The sequence below is a fragment of the Melozone crissalis genome, unplaced genomic scaffold (genome assembly GCF_028551555.1).
Source record: "Melozone crissalis strain CALT ecotype California unplaced genomic scaffold, PUWL_Pcris_2 ptg000016l_1, whole genome shotgun sequence".
Classification (NCBI taxonomy): domain Eukaryota; kingdom Metazoa; phylum Chordata; class Aves; order Passeriformes; family Passerellidae; genus Melozone; species Melozone crissalis.
Window position 1 is genome coordinate 4,785,724 of NW_026535794.1, and position 22,264 is coordinate 4,807,987.

General features: G+C 39.6%; 1 protein-coding gene across 3 annotated transcripts in view; it reads left to right on the forward strand.

The window, feature by feature from the left end:
* Positions 1-22,264, forward strand: part of CTDSPL (CTD small phosphatase like) — an 82,944-nt gene that overhangs the window by 43,426 nt on the left and 17,254 nt on the right. Inside the window, exons 2-5 of one of the 3 annotated variants that reach the window (XM_054273227.1) lie at positions 6,117-6,271; positions 13,273-13,305; positions 16,805-16,858; positions 19,948-20,049. In XM_054273227.1, coding sequence (XP_054129202.1) covers positions 6,117-6,271; positions 13,273-13,305; positions 16,805-16,858; positions 19,948-20,049 — 344 coding nt within the window. The remainder of the gene's footprint in view (positions 1-6,116; positions 6,272-13,272; positions 13,306-16,804; positions 16,859-19,947; positions 20,050-22,264) is intronic. The other 2 variants (XM_054273228.1, XM_054273229.1) reach the window with 2 other exon arrangements.

Below are 22,264 nucleotides of genomic sequence, written 5' to 3' on the forward strand. Positions count from 1 at the left end.
GAATCACATGCTGAATTTAGACAGAGTAATTTGCTTGGGCTTTACATGCTTGAAGGTTGAACCAGTTGTGGGTGGTTGTTTCAGGTATGTGACAGTGCTTTTATTGCTTTTATTGCTGTTTTTGCTGCAGAGTTTACACAGGAGATGAAACCTTTCAGTGATAAACTGCAAATCACATTTTAAAACCAAAGTTATGAGAGCATCACATGCAGATTTGGCACCAGGTGTTGTAAAACAATTCCTGTCCTGGTCACGTCACAAAAAGAGGAGCTGTGTCAGCAAGTTGATGATTTTCTATTTAACTGTTTCTATCTTGAGGCATGTGGGATATAAAATTTCTTATTTCTGAGAAGATCAGATACAGCCTCTTAAGAAGTTGGAGAAATTAGGCATTTCTAATCATGTTTAGGTTTTAAAATTGCTTCCTTTGAAGAAAGGCTTTGTTTAATATCACTTAATTCTGCCTCTCCTCTTTCCATCCTGTGTTACAAACAAACTGATGGTGAGAGCTCACCATCCCCAGATCATTTTATTGCATTTACTGAGTCCATCTGTAAGCAGAGAAGTCTCCTCATTCCCCAGTTGATATTATTTGGAAGAACTGGATATTGCATTCATTTAATTAGGACAAATTCAGCAGTAATTAGCTCACTCCTGGCTGCAGAGGGGTGGGCTCAGAGCCTTCCACTCATCCCGAGGTGGCTCCTTGTGGTGCTGTGGCTGCACAAGAATCTGCTTTTGTCATTTCACACCACCACAGCGAAATCTGATGGGGGAAGCCCTCAATTAAACTTTTTTAGAGGACAGTGCATGAGAGGAAAATCTTTTTTCCTGTGTAACTCGTGCTGCTGCTGGTGGGAGAGCAGCACAGCCCTTCTGCCTCCTCTTTCCTGTGTGTGAAAGGAACTTGGAGAAGATGCTGGAGATTATTTCTATCAGCACCTCTTGTATTAATTTCTGGTCTAACATTTGAGTTATTATACTGTGTGTGTTAATACTTGGGGTTTGTTATGGCCTTTTTCTCCCTGTTCTCCTGGAAACCCCCCAGTATGGCTCCATACCTCCCATTGAAGCTGATGTGATTGCAGTAATTTATTTTTAAAATTGCCTTTATCTTTTTCCTTGGGCTCCTCCCCTGCCTTAGCAGTGCTGTGGGGTTGTTAAGACTTGCCAGAAGACTTCCATAAGCACAATTTTGGGACTGTCTTTGGATTCCAGACAGTTCAGGGATTGACATGCCCTCAGACCATGGGTGCCACAGGGGTCCTGGACAGTGAGGCTTGTCCTTAGAAATGGCATCAGGAAATGAGACCCTAAATTTGAGCCAGTCTGCATCAGAGTTACTTCCCTTCTAGACTGTGCTGTTCTGACCCTGGCTGCAAATAATATTTTACAAATTCAGGTAATTTGGCCAAATGTTTCACTAAAGGCTCTTGCAGACCCCCAGGAGTGAAGCAGTGCTAGATCTGTGCACTCTGCTCTTCAGTGTGGCCTTACACCACATGGAAAAGGAAATAAAGTGCTCAAAATGAGTGAGGGAGAAGGTTATGTATTTGTTGGTGCATGTAAATAGATGTGCGTGTTTATGTGTGCATCTGTATATAGATTTAAAATTTAACTGTGAAAAGTTGTAGGAAGGCAGCATGACTTTGAATGACTGGCCTCTAAAATAGCAGATGGAATTAAATGTAGATACATGTGACATTTTCTGCATGGAAAGATATGAGAATTCTTGATTTATATTTGCAGTGATGCCTGAAATCCCTTCTGATGAAGAAATCTTGGTGTTATAATCAGATCTGAAAAATCACATTAGCCCAATGCTCACTTGTTGTAAACCTCAAGTAAGGTATTAAGAATTATTAGAAAAGCAAGAGAACAAAGCATTGTGTGGGTGTGTAAATTCAAGGTGGAATCTCTTCCTTTCATCCTGGATATTGTGTGTGCTTCCTGCTTCAGAAATACCAATTAGGGCCTGCAGAGAGGTAAGAAACAAGGATGCTCAGAGTTCTGAAGCAGCTGAACTCTTGGCTGAGCTGTAGCCCATGTGATACTTTGGGCTCTAAAAGTTGGTGTAGATTCCAAAAGTGATGGGGCAAAGCCATGAAAGGGGAATTTGTTGAGGATTTTTGCACACACACATATTTGGTATGTTCAGATCCTTAAACTGCACTTGGAGTGAACTTGGGGTGGTGGGAGGGGAGAGCAGCTCCAGCTCACCCTGATCCTTCCTCAGCCCTCCTGCAGGCACCTGCTGCTCTCAGCCTTCTCTGCTTTCACAGATAACACATTTTCATGCTGTGGGGTTGCTCTGCCTGGGTTTTTTTGGGCCATGGTGTTGATGTGTTCCGTGTGCAGGGTTTGAGATGGAAAACGTCACTGAGGTGTCCTCGGTGCTCACAGTGCTGGGGTAGTGATGGTTCAGTGTCTGGGGAGGAAATCAGCTCCAGAAACTGAGCTTGTGACTTCTGACAGATGGAGGAGGGAGAAGAGAAAATCTTAATTTTGTTTTTTTTAAACTCCATATGCTGGATGCTGCTCAGACCTGCAGTTTGGATAACTCAGTTCACCCTTCCATTATTGTTAGTACCTGCTCTCACCTATGAACATTTTAAGGAATGCCAAGTTTTCTCCTCACCTGTTTTTTCTCTTCTCTTTTTCTCTTGCTGCCATCCAGAATGCCTAAATTCATGTTGGTAATTCAACATCAATGCTTCTTTGCACCTTTGCAGTTGTTATATTTGTGCTGTCACTGCTTCAAGGAGAAGAAATCCAGTCAACAGCACACAGATTGCAGGTGGCTCAGGGTAACTGAGGAGGGAGGAACTATTTTCCATGATGCAGAACACTGTCAGAGTAGCTAAAAATGAGATATGGGTGCAAGCATTTTCTGTGTGTGCAGTACTTGTATTTTAACATAGCACAGCACATAAAGCCACCTGGAAACTTCTGTTCTTCACTGCATCCAAAATTACTATTTATTAGTCACTGTGGACCCTCTATAATAGCTTATTAAAGAAAATCCTGTTAAAATAACATTTAAATTAGTGCAAAGACTGATTTGAAACAGCACTGTGTTGTGAATGGCAGAATTGTCAAGACTAAAAACCAACATGAAGGATTTTTTCCCTAGTAAAATGTTTCACTATGTGAAGGGAGTGGCCATTTTTCAAATGCATTATTCTATCCAAGTATTCTTAGAAGGTTTGGACCAATCAGCATTTTTTGTCTAGAGATTTTTGAATGTTGATTTAAAGAATTTATTGTCTCTTTCTATAGTAAGTAGAGATGATACAAGTATTAGTTCTGGAGTGGTTTTGGTGTTCCCATTGATCTGTTGTGAGTTAGCAATTTAAGCACCCTGCTGTAATTGATACCTGCACTCAAATGAGATAATTTGCCCTCATATTTTTAAGCAGAGGCTGAAAACAAGCCAGAAATTATTAGCAAGGTTTCTGTGGCAGTAGCTGTAGGCAGCAGGACACAGAGCTTTGTTCCTCCTGTTCTAATTTCAGCATATTTCAATTTTTAATGTCGGAAAGGAGTTCTCCTTGCCAGGATTATATTGCACCTACCTTGCTTGTGCTGCAACACCATTTTCTCTGAGTGCTTTGAAAATATCCTTCCCAACTGCCCAGGTATCCTTTGGGGATTTCTAGAACTGTTGTTGCAAACAGAATATGACATTTTGAGAATTAGAAAATTAGCCTTTTTCTGTAACTTGTAGCACTGGTGGCCAGAGTTCTTCATGTGTTTTCTGTTTAACTGGAATATTGATAAGTGGTGCTGGGTTGGTTTCAATTTACAGATGTTTTTTAAAGTAATGAAACACTTCCTTAAGCACTCAAATCTCTGCACAGTTCTGACTTCATCCTGTTATCAGAGCACTTTTTAAATTGGTGAGAGTCTGTAAAACCCATTTAGTTTTTGATATTGGTACACTTTGCTCTTGATAGCAATTAACAACTGAACCTGGGCAGTGCTCACTGCCCTAAAGTGGAAAAGTATTTTGGCAAATATGGATATTATGGGACTTACTAAAAATTTCACCTACCCTCTGATTTTTGGATGGGGAGGGGGTTGATTTCCTACCCAGAGCAGGAAAGAAATACTTCTAAATAAGCATTATCTACAAGCATGATAATAGATCATTAAAACATTTGGTGAACAAATCAAGTATTATTTAAAACATTCTAAAACTTTTCTCCAACTATTTTATTTTATTCCTTTTTATTTTAGTGTATTCAGGAGGTTTTTTTTCCTTAGGGGAATCCCTAGATGTCTTAGGTGCATTTCTTTTCTCTAAACTATTGCTTTCAACTACAGTTTTCATACTTTAAAGATGCTACACTTGCTTTCATTCAGCTGTATGTAATTTTTTACCACTTTGGGGTTATTTTTATCCTGATAGACCAGTAAACAAGTTGAAAGTCAAGGCCAGGGCTCCTGTTTCTTGAGAACCACCCTTGTTGTTGTAGCCTCTGTTTTGTGTCTTCTGTCCTCCAGCAATGCTGTCAAACTCAGAAACATCTCAGAGATTTTCCTGACCCTTGCAGGACTTGTAAATGTTCCACCCATGATTGTGTAGTTGTGTAGAAGCACTACAGGAGGCATTTAGTGCATCTCTGGTTTTTAAATCTCTTTGCTTCCTCCGTCCTGAGATGGATTTTAGCAGTGAGTTATTTTGTGTAATTACAGTATCCACCTTGGATGTTACTGGGAAAACTCTCTGTGTTGTCTCAGTGTGATTATGCAGAGTTCCAGGATGTCACTGTAGTCACACAGGAGTCTGGCAAGGAAAAAATGTGTTAAAAAAGAAGAAGAGCAGTCTCAATCTGCTGGAAAATCTCAGTAATCTTAAGACTTGATAAAGATTTCTGTGTATAGAAACCTTACATCTTCAATTGCAACAATTGAATCTTAAAATTCAGTTGTTGTAATCTGGAAAACCAGGTCTGTACCACATGAATTTATTTTTCTCTTGTGTGATTTTTTCCCCCATTGTCCCAATGTAATGACTGGAAAATCTCAGTAATATTAAGATGTGATAAAAATTTCTGGATATAGAAACCATCCATCTTCAATTCAGTTGCTGTAATCTGGAAAACCAGATCTGTACCACATGAATTTATTTTTCTGCTGTGTGGAGGTTTTTTTCCCATTGTCCCAATGTAATATCTGGAAAATCTCAGTGATCTTCAGACTTGATGAAAATTTCTGTGTATAGAAACCTTACATCTTCAATTCAGTTGTTGTAATCTGGAAAACCAGGCCTGTACTGCATGAATTTATTTTTCTGCTATGTGGGGTTTTTTTCCCAGTGTCCCAATGTAACATCTGGAAAATCTCAATAATCTTAAGACTTGATAAAGATTTCTGGGTATAGAAGCCCTGCATCTTCAATTCAGTTGTTGTAATCTGGAAAACCAGGTCTGTACCACATGAATTTATTTTTCTGTTGTGTGATTTTTTTCCCCCTATTATCCCAATGTAATGACTGGAAAACCTCAGTAATCTTAAAACTTGATGAAGATTTCTGTGTATAGAAACCTTGCATCTTCAGCTCAGTTGTTGTAATCTGGAAAACCAGGTCTGTACCACATGAATTTATTTTCCTGCTATGTGGGGTTTTTTTCCCAGTGTCCCAGTGTAATATCTGGGAAATCTCAGTAATCCTAAGACTTGATAAAGATTTCTGTGTATAGAAACCTTACATCTTCCATTCAGTTGTTGTAATCTGGAAAACCAGGTCTGTACCACATGAATTTATTTTTCTGCTGTGTGGAGGTTTTTTTCCCCTTGTCCCAATGTAATATCTGGAAAACCTCAGTAATCTTAAAACTTGATGAAGATTTCTGTGTATAGAAACCTTACATCTTCAATTCAGTTGCTGTAATCTGGAAAACCAGGCCTGTACTGCATGAATTTATTTTTCTACTATGTGGGGTTTTTTTTCCCAGTGTCCCAGTGTAACATCTGGAAAATCTCAGTAATCTTAAGACTTGATAAAGATTTCTGGGTATAGAAGCCCTGCATCTTCAATTCAGTTGTTGTAATCTGGAAAACCAGGTCTGTACCACATGAATTTATTTTTCTGTTGTGTTTTTTTCCCCCAGTGTCCCAATGTAATATCAGCTTGAAGAAGCAGAGGAGTCGAAGTATCTTTAGCACCTTATTCTGCTGCTTTCGTGACTACAATGTCGAGCCACCATCCACCAACAGCACCAGTGCTCTGCCTCCTTTGGTGGAGGAGAATGGAGGACTTCAGAAGGTCAGGATTTTGTCTTATTTTGCTGTCATGTGGGTGGTTTGTAAGCAAGGATTAATTCTGCTTCGAAAGGTTTGTCCTGACAGACTTCCCTCGTGAGATACAGGGAAAAAAATTGCTGGTTTGATGGTGGATTGTTAATACTGTCTATTCATCTGTGATATAAAACTAATATTTCTGTTGTGGGTGTTGGCACTTTACATTCTGTAAACAACCAACATTTAAAACCTGACTAAGACACTAAAAATTGGAGACTTCTCATAAAATTTCAACTGCTGAGTTGTCCCCAGCTTTGGTTCCCTTTCCTGATTACAGGAGAGTTAAAATGTGTTCCACTGGAACATAGTGGAACCTTCTGAACATCATTTTAAAGGGTTTTCAGTGACATAAAAACAAATCAAAAGAACCATAATTATTTACACCTTTTTTTCCTAAGTAGTCTACTTATATTATTTAGACCTTTTCTTTCTAAGCAGCCACTTATATTCAATACACGCTGGGTCCAGGGATAGCAGCTTTTGGCTATTATTTTTCCAAGTTATTAAGTTTTGTTTAATTAGTCAAGTGAATTTATTTTAGATGCAAATACAGATAGAATACAAACAGTGCAACACAAATTGCTTCTTTATAAATCTGATAACGCTGAGAGCATTTGTGTTATGATCTGAAGAATTTCAGTTCAATATGGCAAATCATGCCAAGTTTTCCATGCAGTTTCCAGGACTCTCAGATTGCAGATCCAGGTGAATCCATGGTGGAGAATAATGGCAGAAATGGAGATGTCTCTGAGTTTTTTACCCTTTTGCTTTTCACACAAATTTTCATGTCTGATGCAGCTGATTCCTTCCTTCCTTGTCTAGTCCATTTTATTCTGGTTTGAATTCTGCTGGTTATGTTTGAATTGTGAAAAGCTCAGGGGAAAGAGCAGGGAACTGTTTGGTGGGAGAAAGAGAGGGAGAGCAGATGAAAGTGATGGAGATTTCTGTGTGGAGGTAAAGGCTGAACTGTAACAGTTCCTGCTGAAACTGCACTCACAGAGGTAAAATGCCCTGAAAATCCTGCCAAGAGGAGGGATTGTACATGTATTTTTAGACTTCTCCTGCTAGCCAAGGTACATTTTGAGTGAAAGGAGGGAAATCTGGCCTGGATGTGCTGAAGGGAAAGCTGAGGAGTGTGTAACATGTATGCACACATTCATCTGAGGTTAAAAAAAAAAAAAAAAAGGGATGGGAAGCTACTAAAATTTCCTTTCCACTATGCTGGGGAATGGAAAGCAAAAAGAAGTGAGGCTACTGGCAAAACTACAGCCGAGAGAAAATGGAACTCAATAGAAACTAAAAAATAAAACCAAGTTTGTTTTTTCTGTAGAAAAACGTGAGTCAGAATGGTCTGGAGTCAGTAGTGTCCAGATTGCATTTTGAAAAACAATTATTTTTAAAATATATCTTATGCCTTGAGAGCTTGATTGGGTGTCCACACAGGTTTTCATCCTCACTCTGTGCTGCCTCACTGAGCAGTTCTGGAGCTGTGCAATACTTGTACACAAGGCCAGGACAAAATCACAGCATTCCTGAAATGACCAGATCAAAGCATACAAAATTTTAAAAATTCAAAGAATATATTGAAGAGAATTTAATTGAAGTGTGCTTTCTTCAGCTGAATGAAAGGCACTCAGATACTCATATTTTTTTGAAAAAATCAACATAGCTGAACTTTCAGGTGGTTCTTGAGGTAAAATAAGTCTGTGACATTGCTATTTTAGATGCTGTATTAAAGATTATTCTCTAAATGTGTTTATACTGTTTTTATTTTGAGTGCTAACACAGTGTAAGTAAGTAGGAAAATCCTCTAAGGAAATCAAAAGAGCACTGAAGACTTTTGAATATTTTGAATATTGTTACCCTGTTGGGCTGGTGATTTTTACCAGGAGAGCTGTTTCAGAGCTGTGCAGGCTGCTTGAATTTGGTGGAGTTACACTGAGCATCTTGTCTAGATTCAGAAATAAGAAAAGTGGGGGAAGCACCAGTGGGCCTTGGATTCTAAATTGGTGAAATAAAATGTCCAGGAATGACAAAATTGCCTCTCAGGAAAGCAAATGAAACCTGACAACCCACTGCTTAAATTCCTCTGCTGTTTCATTAAATCTCCTTTTTTTGCATTAGTTTCACTGCCAGGTAGGAATTGTTTAAATTCTGTTAAGCTGCTGCTCAGATGGTTACTTGGTTAAATCTGCTCTCTTTTCTGTGTTTTATTAATTATTTATCACATCACTGCTCACTTCTGGCTGGGCCCAGTCAGTTCATGTGTTGTGACCCTTTCTTTAGAAAATGGACAAGGAAAATTGCACAACAATGTCAAGCAGTTACCACTAGAAATGAGTGCAAAATGGCTTGGAGGTGCTTCCCTCATGTCTTTGCTGCTCAGTGGAGTTGGTACATGAAAACTGATGATAAAGCTTCAGAGGAAGGGAAGGAATGGGGGAAGCTTCTGCTGGTTTCACTGGAATTCAGAGTTCTCTGTTGCTTCTGGCACATTCTGAAGCTGATGTGATAAGCCAACTTCCTTCTTATTGGGAATCTTGATTTTTGTAAATGCTGCCCTGTTCAAAAGGAGGGAAAGTGGGGGAGAAGGGTATTTTATGAAGTAGTTGAAAACACAGCACTGAAATTTTGTTCAGAATAATTGGGATGTATGAGACAATTCTTACTGTTGTTATTATTTGGCTCTAGTAGAAAATATTAAATCATGCTTCAGATTAATCAGTGCTTCATGAGGTGACTTGATGGTGCTTGACATGTCAAGTGTTCTGTCACTTCTTCATGAGGTTGCAAGAAACACCAAATTGAGCATGGTTTTGATTAAACAGTTACTTTCAGTGCTGAATTCTATTGTGTAAATGGGAGAAAAAAAGCCCAAAAACTTCTTTAAAGTATTGAGTTCTCTTTTAAACCTTCTACTCACAGAGCAGCTGCTTGTCCAAGTGTGACTCTAATACTGGTAATGAATGGTCCATTCTGTCTCTGAAGTTTCAATACAACATTTTTTTCAATAATAACTTGTATTTACTGAAACTGTGGCATATTTGTTTTCCTTCAAATGCAGCAGCTCTCCAGCAGAGCAGAAGATGCACTGTGAGAGGTGAGATCTGTGGGTATATCAGCCTGCCTGCAGCTCAGATGCTGAGCCAGATGTGTCACTGGCAGCACAAAATACTCAACCTCATGAACTCCTTTATAATATTTTCCTGCCTCTTCTATAGCGGGCAGCTCCCCAACACCTTCCAGCCACTGTATTTTTTTTCTTGACAGTGTTTGGAGAGAGAATTGTGTTTTGTTTTCTTTGGTATAAATTCAAATCTCAGTTTCCATTCTTCACTTAGCAACTTGACTCAATTTTTGTGTTTTCTGCCTGTAAGTTTTTTCTTCTGGGTAAGTTTGTTACTTGAGTTTTGAGGTGTTTGTGGATACAGATTTCATTTATTCAGACTTGAAGGGGGAGTCCACATAGATAAAGGTGAGAAAAGCAAGATACAAACTATTTTTTCCCTTTGCTTTCAGTCCTGGTGGGTGAGGGAGCCCTGACAAGTCTGTGGGCACTTTGTCATTTCACCCCCAGCCCACTTCCACTGGAGTCGACCCTGCTTTTGTTTGACAGCAAGATCCAGATCAGGCAGAGGGCTCCAGTTAATGAGGGGAAGCATGAATGAGGAAAGGGATTTTTGCACATGCTGGGTTAGAGGGAAGCTCTTGATCCACATGCACCAGGGAAGAAGACAGAACTAAGAGGAGGATTTTTCTGGGGGCAGCAGCTGCTCGCTCTGCTTTTCCTGTCACTGAATCTCCTCCTCACTCCAGAAGTTGTGGTTCCTTCTCCCCACTGCATGATGCCATCATCTCCCTGGTGATGTTGGGAAGCTGTGTAGGTGCCCTGTGGTCGTGTCTCCAACACTCTCCTCTGCTTCAGGGATCTCTGTTTATAGCACAGTACAGGGAAAAGGATCTTCTCTCAGTCCCTCATGAATGTGGCCCAGCAAAATGAGGAAACAGCTTGGAGGGAGCACGTTCTTGAGGCCACAGTAGCATCTGCTTCATGCTGGAGACCTCGAGGAGCAGCAGGAGTGTGGGCTCTGTGATGGGGACATCATTAATGACAGGCTTGCTGAGCAGAGGTGGGAATCCCTCTCCATGTGGAGGAAGATGTTTGAGATTGATGTAAATCATTGTGCTTTGTCTCCTGCTTAACCTTGGCTGATCAGAGCAGGAAAATTCCCCCTTTGGTTCTGTTGGTCACCATCGAGATGTGGTGTGGAAGGTGTTTAGAAAACAAGATCTCCTCTCCATTCCTATTCAGAGATTCCCAGAATGACCAGGTTGGAAGAGACCTTCAAGATCATTGAGTCCAACCCAGCCCCAACAGCTCAACTGAACCCTGGCACCCAGTGCCACATCCAGGCTTTGTTAAACACACCCAGGGATGGGGACTGCACCACCTCCCCGGGCAGCCATTCCAGAACTTTATCACTCTTTCTGTGAAAAACTTTTCCCTGCTATCCAACCTGTATTTCCCTTGGTGCAGCTCGAGGCTGTGTGCTCTGGCTGTGTCAGTGCTGCTGCAGACAGAGCCCAGCCCCAGCTGAGCACAGGCACCTTTCAGGAGCTGCAGAGAGTGGTGAGGTTCCTCTCTTTGCCCACTCATTCTGATCTCCTCCACCTCCCAAAAAGTCTCCTTTATTTAGAGACAGCCTGAGAGTTTGTCACATCATTTAAGTGTCAAATAATAACTGTACTACTGTTGTAAAAGAGCCTGTCATGGTCTAGAGCAAGCTAAAGAAACAAATAGGATGAATCTGTTACATTGGTCAGCTTCTTCTCTAAAGTGAAAATAGCTCCTTATCTTTCAATACAGACTCTGGAAAAAAGCAAAATATTGTGGCCTGTCACTTGGTGCTCATTGAGGCCACACATGACCATAGGCAGTGTAAGTGAGGAACACAGTGCTGGAAATTGTTCTTTCAAACTAAAAATTATGCAGCTAAAGGAAAAGATAGGATTTATCATTCCATCTGTATATAGCATGGAAAAAATAAAACCCATTAAAAAAACCCCTGTATTCAATGGCTGGGGACAAATCAGTTCCTGGGTTGTCTTAGGGACACAATAGGGAAATTTTGGCATTCTAGGAACCGCTTTGTTCTGTTACCGACATCAGCAGCTCGTGGAAAGCCTTCAACAAATGCAGTCATCTGTCATCTCTTTCAAACTCTGCTGTTTGACCCATTTCCCTTCCTGTTCCAAGGCACTAGGAAATGAGGCAGGACCTTGTAAAAAGTTTCCCAGAGCAGGCTTTGTTTTTAAAAAGCATTTGCCTGGTCATGAACACTTTTGCTTTCCCAGCAGACTCTTGCACTTCTTTCTGCTTGTTTTTCCTGTTCTCATCTCTCTTACTACTGTTTTGATTTTTGCATAAGTATTTCCAGGGTTCCTCTTAAGAAATTTGACTGCTTCTCCTTTTTAAAAAAATTTAATTTAAGAAATTCTTTGAGAAAAATTAGGCAAACAATAATGCAAGTCCTTTAGCAACTTTGGTTTTAGGTTCCCATGAAAGTCAGTTCCACTAACAGGGCATTAATATACAGAATTATCTTGTTTTTTCTATTCTTTTTGCTGTTACCCTGAGGAAAAGTTGTATTCTCACCAACTTTTTTGTGTGTGTATTTTTCTAGAAATCATGTACTTTTTACTAGTGCCAAGTTTTTGATAGTTCATGGTAGTTGTTCCTTCAGCTTCTCAGGATTTTGGGCAAACTTCAGTAAAAAAAATTCTGCTGAGCAACACTAAAAAAGAGCACTTTAAAAATAATAAAGAATTATTTCTGTTTGTCAGTGATGTGTCAACACTGGTAGACTTGAAAACAAATAAGCAGGAGGTTTCTTCAGCTGGAAGAGGCTGTTCTAGAATTGAAAACAGCCCTGTCAATATTTCTCTGCTGGAGATCAGAGCCTGTGTTGCCCAAATATTAAAGAATAAAATCGAACCCAAGCAACATCTGTGCTAGAAGGATCAGCTTCCTTTTTTTTATGTGCTGTGCCCACCAGAAAATAAAGTTGGTTTTGAAGGATTACATCAGAAAATAGAATTCTGGCTTCGGAAATCTCTTAGATATTGGAGTGAGAGTTTGAGAAAATAGAATCCTGGCTTCAGAAATCTCTTACATATTTAAGTGAGAGTTTGAGAAAATAGAATTCTAGCTTCAAAAATCTCTTAGATATTGGAGTGAGAGTTTGAGAAAATAGAATTCTATTCTATATAGAATATCTTATATATTTGAGTGAGAGTTTGAGTGAGAATTGCCCATTTGAGCCAGGCTTTGTCCATTTTGGAGCTGTCCTTGTTTCTGGATGTCCAAGGATGAGAAGGAAGGATCAGGTTGGCCAAGACTTTCCTGCCTTCTCCCAAGGGTGGTGCAAAAGTGGGACCATGGGAGCAGCACTGGCACTGCTGGATGGAAACATTGGAATTCCTTGGGTTAATTTAACATCATCATGTCCTTCTCAGACATTTTGCTCTTGCCTGAGTGAAAATGCTGATTTTTCAAGTCAGTTGTCTCAAATGAAGGTGGGTTCAAGGAGTGGGGTTCTGCCAGGCTGGCTCAGCCTCTTGCTGCAGTGCAAATTGACAAATATACCCATTCGTAGATCTTAAAGCTGAAAAGGTTCCAGTAAATACAGGTACTTTCTTACTGTCATCTCTTATTAATCATAGCATGGGTTTTATCAGTCCAGTCTCCTAAAAATCATAAATGCCAGTGTACTAACAGATCATTTCAGCAACTAAAATGCAAAATCCTGTTTTTATTTTGGTTTTTTTTTTTTTTACCCTGGTTTCTTGAATACTTGGAACTTTTGGTTTAAAATGTTTGAGTGCTACATTTACTGCTCCAGACCTTTGTTCTACCCTTTAAAAGCCATTACCCTTACAGTGATTTATTTTTTTCTTTTTCCCCAGGGTGACCAGATGCAGGTCATGCCTATACCAAGTGTATGTATTTTTATCCCTTTTTCTTTTAATAATTTTCATGACTTTTGCTTTGATTCATTTTATGTTGCAGTCTTAACAGGTCTGATTTGTGTTGCATGTTAACAAAAGGATTTTATGTTCTGTCTGTAATGTTGTATCCCCAGAGGTGAACTGCATGTCTTCTACAGGGACTGAAAGAAGGGTTTGGGTTTTATCTGGGTTTCTTCTGAATTTTTAGCATGTTGAAAACACATGAGGTAGTCTGAAAATTATTTATTTTAATAGAAGCAAAAGGTGATTCATCATCATTATGTGAGACACAATTACAAAAACCTTTTCCTCTCATTTTCCTCTGCATTCCAGTTGAAAGGAAGAGTTGGAAACTGCATAATTTATTTGAAATAAGTCACATTAAGAAAACAGAGCACACTGACTGTTGCTCATCCCTGCACTTGTTTGAGATGATGCTCTTGGGATCAGCTGCTGCTTTATGAGCCTCAATATTTCTGTTTATCTTCCCTGGATTAAACTTGGAATGCTGTTTGGCATCTGAATTATTTTTCAAAGCTAAATAAAAGGAAGAAAAAAAACCAAGTCCTTCAAACTGAAGCTTTTAATTTAATTAGTTTTAACCTTTTTTGGTCAAAAAGCTGCTCTTTTTTTTTACAAGGATGAAGGCTTAGGCTTTGTAAAGCTGAAAACACTTTTTTTCTGAGCTCCTTTGCTGTTTACAACACTTCATCATTGCAGAGTTTCCCAGCAGACAGCAGTGCTGATGTGTGGAGATAATGACCCAGCCCTCTTGTTTGAGATATTTGGTAGCTTTTAAAGACCTGGATATTCCCCAAGATGCCATTCTTTATCTTCTTTCCCTTCCTTCTCACGTAGCCCAGCATTCCAAATCCTCCTGTGAGAACCCCCCTGTCTGTGCTGCAGTGCCAGGAGATCCCTGGGACTGGGCACATCTTCCCTCTTCCAACAGCTTCTCTGGGTTTGGGAACTGTTGGAAATTCCTCTTTATTGCTTACCTGTGATTTCTGGTGTGGCTCATGCATGCTGTGTATGCAGGCAGGCATGGACATGCATGTGATTTGTATTTCTGCAAGTCTAGGAATAGAAAAACCTCAAATGTAAATCAGAAAATGCTGATTTCCAAACTACTTTTCTTTTTTACATACCTGCCAAATTCTGTTAGGTGGCTGTAGTTGCTCCACTAGGAATTATTGGAACATGAAACATGTTCTGGCTGTGCTCTGACCTGGAATAAAACCTTTCCCAAGAGTGACTGTAGCTACTAACAGAATAAGAATTCAGACAGAACAAAATTTGGGAAGGATTAATGAGTAGAGCTCTGACAGGTACAGAAATTAAATCAGATGCTTTGTTAGAACATTGTCTTTGCAGTGTTAAAGCAGTGCTCTCTTAGATTTGGGCAGTGGTAGGAAAATGAATGATTCAAGAAGGGACATCTTTTTTTTCCCCTCTTTTTTTTATTAATTTTTTTAAGCTCAGCTGTAATTTTGCAGACACATTCCCAGCACTAACCAGGCAGTAAAATCAACTCATCCCTGCAGCCATGCTGTGGAGTTCTGAGCAAGCAGGTGACTTTAAACCCTCCTTCCCCTTCTCCAGTGCCACCTGACGCCTCTCCCTGCAGCAGGACAGGGCAGTGCTGTCAGGCAGCCGTGGCCCTTGGGCACTCTGTGACATTTCCTGCCAGGATCAAAGAGCTGCAGCCTCCCAGGAGCCAGCCAGCAGCTAAATAAAGGCACCAGGGAGCTGCACGTGCAGGGAGTGCAGGGAAGGAAAATGCAGGCTCGTGTTAGGAAAAACACCTAAAATTGAAGTGTTGGTCTTAGGAGGGGTGTTGGTCCAAGACAGCTCTGATGTTGTGGTTCAGACCCATTAAAGCAGAAATTTTTGATTTTCTGCTACCTAGGGATGAGGAATGGGGCTGTGTGAGCTGCCTCTTGTACAAACCAGGAGAAAAATCTTCTGAGCAGACACAGAGCTTGGTCACAATTCAGTGGACATTTCCATGTTACAGGACATTTACATTTACTGGTTGCAAATGTCATCAGTTCAAGTGTTCACAGATTGCCTGAGTGGCTCTAAAATGAGCTCTGCCCACTCCCCACTTTCACATTGAAGCCTCCAGTCAAAATATGAGGATTTCTGGAGCTTTGTTGTGCTTTTTATTGTGTATTAAACCTGGCAGTGTGCTGAGGTCACCTGTTTGAAAGCTTCCATTGCTTGATGTGCAGTTTGCATTGCTTTTATTTGCATTTATGTGTGCAGTTCAGTGAAGTGGATCTTCTGCTCAATCAGATTTGTCCTGTATTAATTGAACTGAATTGAAAAGTTTGACTTAATGTGAATTTTTGCTTGGTTATTGATGAAGATGACTGCTAAACAAAAGATATTCCAGTTTAAAGTTAGGTTCTTCAGAAATTAGAAACAGCATTGCTTTGGAGTTTTTTTAAATATGAACTTTGTAACTCATATTTTGAAACTGTTTCCAGTTAAGGCATAGGTTAAACAGCAGCGTAATTGATTATTTTCCTTATACTGCAAAATTAATTATTTTTAGGGCTGAAATAAACACAAAATTTTTAAAAAGGCAAGCCCAAAACATCCCCAGCTGACACATTTTGATAGACCTGATTAAAAATGCATATAGCTCAGGATGCCTGTGTTTTCATGGATTTTATTCAGCTTTGTTTGGAAAGGATACGGTAGAGAAATCATAAAATCATACCATGGTTTGCATTGGAAGGAATTTTAAAAGATTATCTCCTTCCAACCCCCAAATTAAAGTAGACCCATAGCAGCTTCACTATTTTATATTCTTTTGAGTGAAGATGGAATTCTTTTGAATGTAGATGGAAATTCAAAGCCATGCTTATGCAACAAATTAAATGAGATATTGTCAAACTTCAGCTCTTAAATGAGTTGGAGTGTCCACTTCTGTTCAGCTTAAAATTCTACTGTTAACAGGTGGTATCAGAATTATCCCTCAGAATCCCTGCAGGAGTTAAATCTTAGCACAGGGATATTGGGGTTTTTTTCCACTTATCCTCACCTACATTAGCTAAATCCTTATTTTAACTTGTTCTAGCAGAAATTTTGGGAGCTGCCTGCTCCACAAGAGGAGCTGGCATCTTCTGGCAGCTGTGTTTTAAGTAGGAATAATTTATCTTCTGTTAAGAGTATTTCTGCACAGAGCTGCTGGGAGAAGCTGTTAGCCCTGCAAGTGCAGCCCAGAGTGTGAGCAGAGGACACAAACAATAAATTAATGTGTAATGTGCTGCACTTGAGCTTAACAACACTGCCAGGACAGAGAGAGAGAATGAAAAAGGCTTATTAATTCTGATACCTGTGGGAAATACAGGCCTGCAGGGAGGAGAGCTGATGGTTGTGAATTTCTGTAAGATTTGTGTTGACCAGCTGTTGATGCTTCAACCAAAAGTCCTGTTCTCTTGCCGCCACCATCCCCTTTTTTTTTTTGTTTTTTTCTTAGGGAATTTACTATTTCCACGGGACTGAAGCAGTGCAGCAGTCGTTCCACTACAAGGTCTGTTGAGCTGATCAGCCCTGAGACCTGGCTGGAATGCATAAATCCCAAACAGTGACTAGTTTAATTTGTGTACAGTTTGTGTCTTGTTGGAATTGAGCAAACCAGCGGGATAGCACGTGGCATTTTTCTGCTGAGTTTTCTTTGTGCAGCCTTTGGGGGAGTGTTGCATAGTAAATATGAGTTGCTGTTAGCCACAATGAGATATTCTTAATCATCTCAGATGTCTTTAAAGTGATGTGTGTTAAAAAATAAAAGACTTTGTCAAACTTCCATAACTATTCACTGTTAACTGTGATGGAAATTGGTATTTAGAGCTCTTCTTGGGTATGTCTCCATTAGAGAGAAAATTAAAACACAGTGTTGAGTAATGCTTGTTTCTGACTAAAAGCTTTGCTGCCCTTGACAGGTGGAAATCGCTTTAGATCAGAAAGCTTGAACAGCAAAACAAATGGGCTGATACTTTGCATACAAATCCTTTCAAGTTCCTAAAAGCCTCAAAAATGCCACCCTTGCTCCCAAGTCCTTCCCAAGCTATTTAGCAGCCTCACAACTTGTAGTGGCTTCAGCTTCAGAATCATTTCCTTCTCCCTGTTATCAAAAGGTGAATGTTTTCACAGTTGAGAGCAACAGAATTGCAATTTGCGAAATGGAAAATTCATTTATTCTCATCTTCAAAAGTGTGAACTTGAGGAAACAAGATCAGATTGAACTCAAGATGCCAAAGCTGGTGGGAGAGCTGGTTGTGCCTTTGTTTTAGATGAAGTTAGGTCAGAAACTGCACATGATCCCCTAAAGCAGTGCTGAGGAGGGAGAGGGGCTCCAGCAGTGACCAGAATCTGTGTGGGTACCACAGGGGAATTGTGCCTCTCCCAGGCACTGCTTTTGGGAAAGCAGGGGTGCAGGTGGGTGAAAAAAAAAAACAAACAAACAGCTGCAGGTCACCTCACTGTGCCTTCAGGGAATTTGGGCTCTCCGAGATGAAAGTTCTTGCATTTTGTAGTGCTTGGTGTGTGTCCAGCCTTTTCTTAATGACAAATGCAACAGTTTGCAGCTAAAAAAATAAAGATACCTATGGCAAGACAGTGCTCATATTTTTCATATATGCATTTTTACACTGAAGAATATACAGTTCCATATATTTTCCACAGATACAGGTATTTTCATTTTGATAAGGAATTCACATAGCAGAAGGAATTTCTGGCTTTGAACTGCCTTTGCAGATTAATGTAGTGAAAAATTCAGAGGAGATATGAGTTTTGAGTACAACAATAAACTGAGCTATTATTTTTTTTTAAGAAGTATGTTTAAGGTTTCTTGGGATGTTCCTGCCTTTTTATCATCTTTAAAGACAAGAAGTATTGAAACATGGCTTCTGAAGATTACTGTTTTGAAATGGGTCAAATTTTTCTTTCAATAAGCTTTTACTTTATTTAGGTTGCAAGTTTGGATCCTTCTTAATATGAAAACTGAGGTGGAGTGCTAAATACCTTTTAGGCTTTGATTAGGAGGGAGAAACCCAAAATTCTTTAGGTCTGGTCCTAGCTGCCAGCAAGCAGAGGTGGAACTGAAGCAGTTGTGGGGCTGTCCATAACCTAGCCAGGGCGTTGTATAAATCCCAGCCTGCTTGGGTGGCTGTGCAACCTTTGCAGTAATTAGGCAGGAGCTGTTTTAATTGGCAAGTCCTTGTCAGGTGTGTGCTGAGAGGAAATGCACTGAGAAAAGTGGTTTTAGGCAGGGCAGCTTCCAGTTTGGTGGCTGAGGGAACTGTTGTCAATGTTAATTGTAAGGAACTTAATCAATTTCAGTGAATGCTCCTAAAAATCCCCCAAGAACTCCTGCCTTAGCTAAAACCACTTAATTTAAATCCAGAATCTGATTTGTTAGGTGCTTCATCTAAGAGTTCATTAGGCATCATTAGCCAGTATCTATCGAGGTGACATTTGAATTCAGCCAGTGTTGATGATCTGTCCTGGCTGCTGGAGGTGGCCCTGCCTCACCTGTGTCACCTCTGCCTGCGCAGGGGTGGCCTCAAATCTCTGCCAGCACCTCTGCAAAGAGCAACCCATAAATAAATATAAATGATAAATGATGAATCCTCACCAGAGCGACAGTGTACAGATAAAGAAATAGGAAAAGAATGGAGCTAGAGTTGTGTATCCAAGTCTAAATTAATTTAATTTCCTCTCTGTCTTAAGCTTCTCCCTACTGATGCTTTCCTATAAAGCTAATCCTTTTCTTTCATCAAAAAAACCCCAAGTGTTTTTTTGATGAAAGAAAGCAGTGTTTCAGCTCCAAATGGAAGCATTCTCTCCCATTTCTGTGATTTCAGAAAGTAACATATTTCTATTGCAAACTGGGGTGTTGAAGTGGGAAATGATCCAAAGAATATGAGAATGTCTGCATTGCTTTCAGAAAAATTGTCAAAATTCATGGGATTGGTTCCATTTTTAGTAAGGTGTGCTGTACAAGAGCCCAGTTCAGGTTTTCTTCAGTTTTAATACCTTGACTGGGAGCATAATTCACATGGAAGTTGATCACCACACTCCTAAGTGGTAAAAACAAGAGTGAAGACATGTCCTGGAAGATAAAATTAGCAATGCTGTCTTCCATCAGGATGGATTCCTCAGTTTCAGCATTTTTCATGGCAAACAGAAATAATGATTTGTGCAAATGTCCATCAGCCTGATATGGCTGCAAGTGGATTGACTGGAAATAAAGTAACAACAGCACCCAAACCAGGCACTGGGAAAAGAGCCACTGGAAAAAGATGTTGTATCAAATATCCTGGTTTTATGATCATTGTTCTTTAGATAGTGGTGATGTTTTACCATTTTCATTTCCAGTGCTTTGGAGGTCATTCTAAACAAGGCTCTAATTTAAAAAAGAAAAGTCTGTATGGGTATTGCAACTGCATGAGCCATTAATATCCATACATAAACTTGGGATGAGCCCAGAAAATCATTTGATTTCAAGTCATGTATTCCAGCTGCCAGTAATTACTAGAAAAGTAATATTGACAAAAGGGTGCCCCTTCCATAGAGGTTTTACTTTTTTTTGTTGTCTTCCTCTTTTCTTTTTATTTATAGCCACCAGCTAAATACCTCCTGCCAGAACTGACAGCATCAGACTATGGGAAGAAGTGTGTGGTCATTGATTTAGATGAAACTTTAGTGCACAGTTCATTTAAGGTAAGTAAATTCAAAAGGGATCTCTTGCAGCTTGGATCTGTCAGTGAATGCTGCAGGAACTGTTAAGCCTCTTAACACTTGAACTCCTCTTACATCCTCTGCCTGGGAGTCCTCATTGCCTCTCCTGTGATTATTCATCCTAATTTAACTCTCAGGGGAGTAACAACAGGGATTGCTTCTTAAATTTTATTTTATTTTATTTTATTGAGAAAATCACACTGGCTGCAACAAGGCTTGGAATGGGTATTGACTGCAGGGCTTTGTGTATTCCACCAAAGACCTGAGTTTTGGACAGGTGCAAAATTTGTTGCTTTGAAAATAGCAACAGATGCTTTGAAGTTTTTTGTTTTTGCAGTTTAAATGGTGACATAGTTAGTGTAGGAGAATGGAGAATCAGCACAGCTTTGTGCTGGGTTGGATGTACCTTTAACCAGGAGATTTTGGGCACCAGTGGTGGCTCTTCTCTCTTGCTGGAGGATGTTGTTTTCCTGATCACAGCAATTGGTTTTAGGTATTTAGTTTTGAGAGCAGGAAAGCAAATGCCATTTAGCTGTTGGTGGTGAGTCAGTCATCTTCAAGAAGCAACTTCTGTCACCCTTCAGAGTTCAGCATGTGCTGAAGGTACTGATTCTTCAAAGTACTGTGTATTTTTTCTGTTGTTTAAGTAGGGCTGAAATTAGGAGACTTCAGAAATGCAAAGAGCCTAAATTGTCTTAGGGTACTGATAGCATTCCTGATTAGTACAGCTAATACTGATAAAGCATCTGCTGGTTTTATACATTGATTGGAGAATTTATAAGAATTGATAATGTTATTTTACCACTCCCAAACCAGATTAACCACCCTTACAATCTTCTAGCTGCTTGCACTCCATTTTTCACTGGAAACATCAGCTCCACTTTTTAATCCTTCACTTGTTGGTTGCCAGTATTTAAAATGCAAACTTGTAATTCATGTTGTGGTTAGGATTTGGCAGCAGCCTCTCTTTATTGACTTAAAGAAAACCTTATATGGAAATATTGGGACAAATATTCCTGTGCCTCAGACTGAAATGAAGATTTTTTTTTTTTTCTCTTTGTTGTGCCTGATGGTACAAAATAATTTCTGGTGTACAGGAACCTCCAAGCCTCAGTGCCATATTTGTGTTCTGTAGCAAAATGAGCTTGCTCTAGAGAGCTTTTCAGGGAGATAAAATCCACAGCTGGATTGGGCAGGGAGGAGCCATGCCTTCCTATTTAAACAAGAGTCAAAAACAAGAAGGGAAAGCTGAATGTAAAAGTCAGATTGTGTATAATAAAATTGAAGTGTTAAGCTTATTGTTACCTGAAAGGTAAAAATACAATTTTGCTTTCTGAGTGCTGTGGGTAATATTGTGCTGTGATTTTTTTTCTGGTTTTAAAACAAAATTAGATTCAGTTTAAGTGGTTATTAGTTATTTTTTTAAACCATTTTAAAGAAATGTATGTTTAATGGTTGACACAGTTGCAAATCTCTCTTGTAGGACTGAGATTTGCAGAGTGTTTCTTAGAGGGCTCCTTTTAATCCTCCCACATTCAAATGATATTTAATGGGTATTTAAATGATGTTGAGTAGATATTTAAGAAAAACCAAAAGATTTTTCTGCTTGATGATGAGCACTGAATAATGTTTTGTGTGAGGGAAAGAAAACCGGTCCTTTTTTGTGTGAGGTCAGTAGAGTTGGGCAGATGTTGGTGTTTCTGCAGAATTGGAGTCTTTGGGTGACAATGGTGTTATTTCAGTATGAAACCCTGAGATTGGGGGTGTGTAGGAGAAAACCAAGTGCTGGAGGAAATTAATTTAGTTGTTTAGTGGTTGGCATTGTCCAGTGGTGTTGTTTGGGTTTTGTTTTAAGTTCTTCAGCTGAATTAAGACCATTAATTGTCATCAAAAACAATGATACATTCCAGCAGAGCAGGGGTTTGAGCACCTGGGTGCTCCTGCTCTGCCTGGATAGTCAAGTTATTTTGCAGCTTTTTATTTTGTAGGAGTTTGGGGGTATTTTGGGGGTTTTCCTTCCATTAAAACATATCTACTCTAACCAGGTAGCTCCCCACTTAAAAGGTGGAAAAGCATACATAAATTTGAGAGTTTTAGTACAAAAGGCTTTATTTAAAGCACCTGATAACTTTAGAATTTGTAATTCTGTTATGAAATAGGCTTCATATTTCAAATGCAGATTACATGTTTTTTTGAC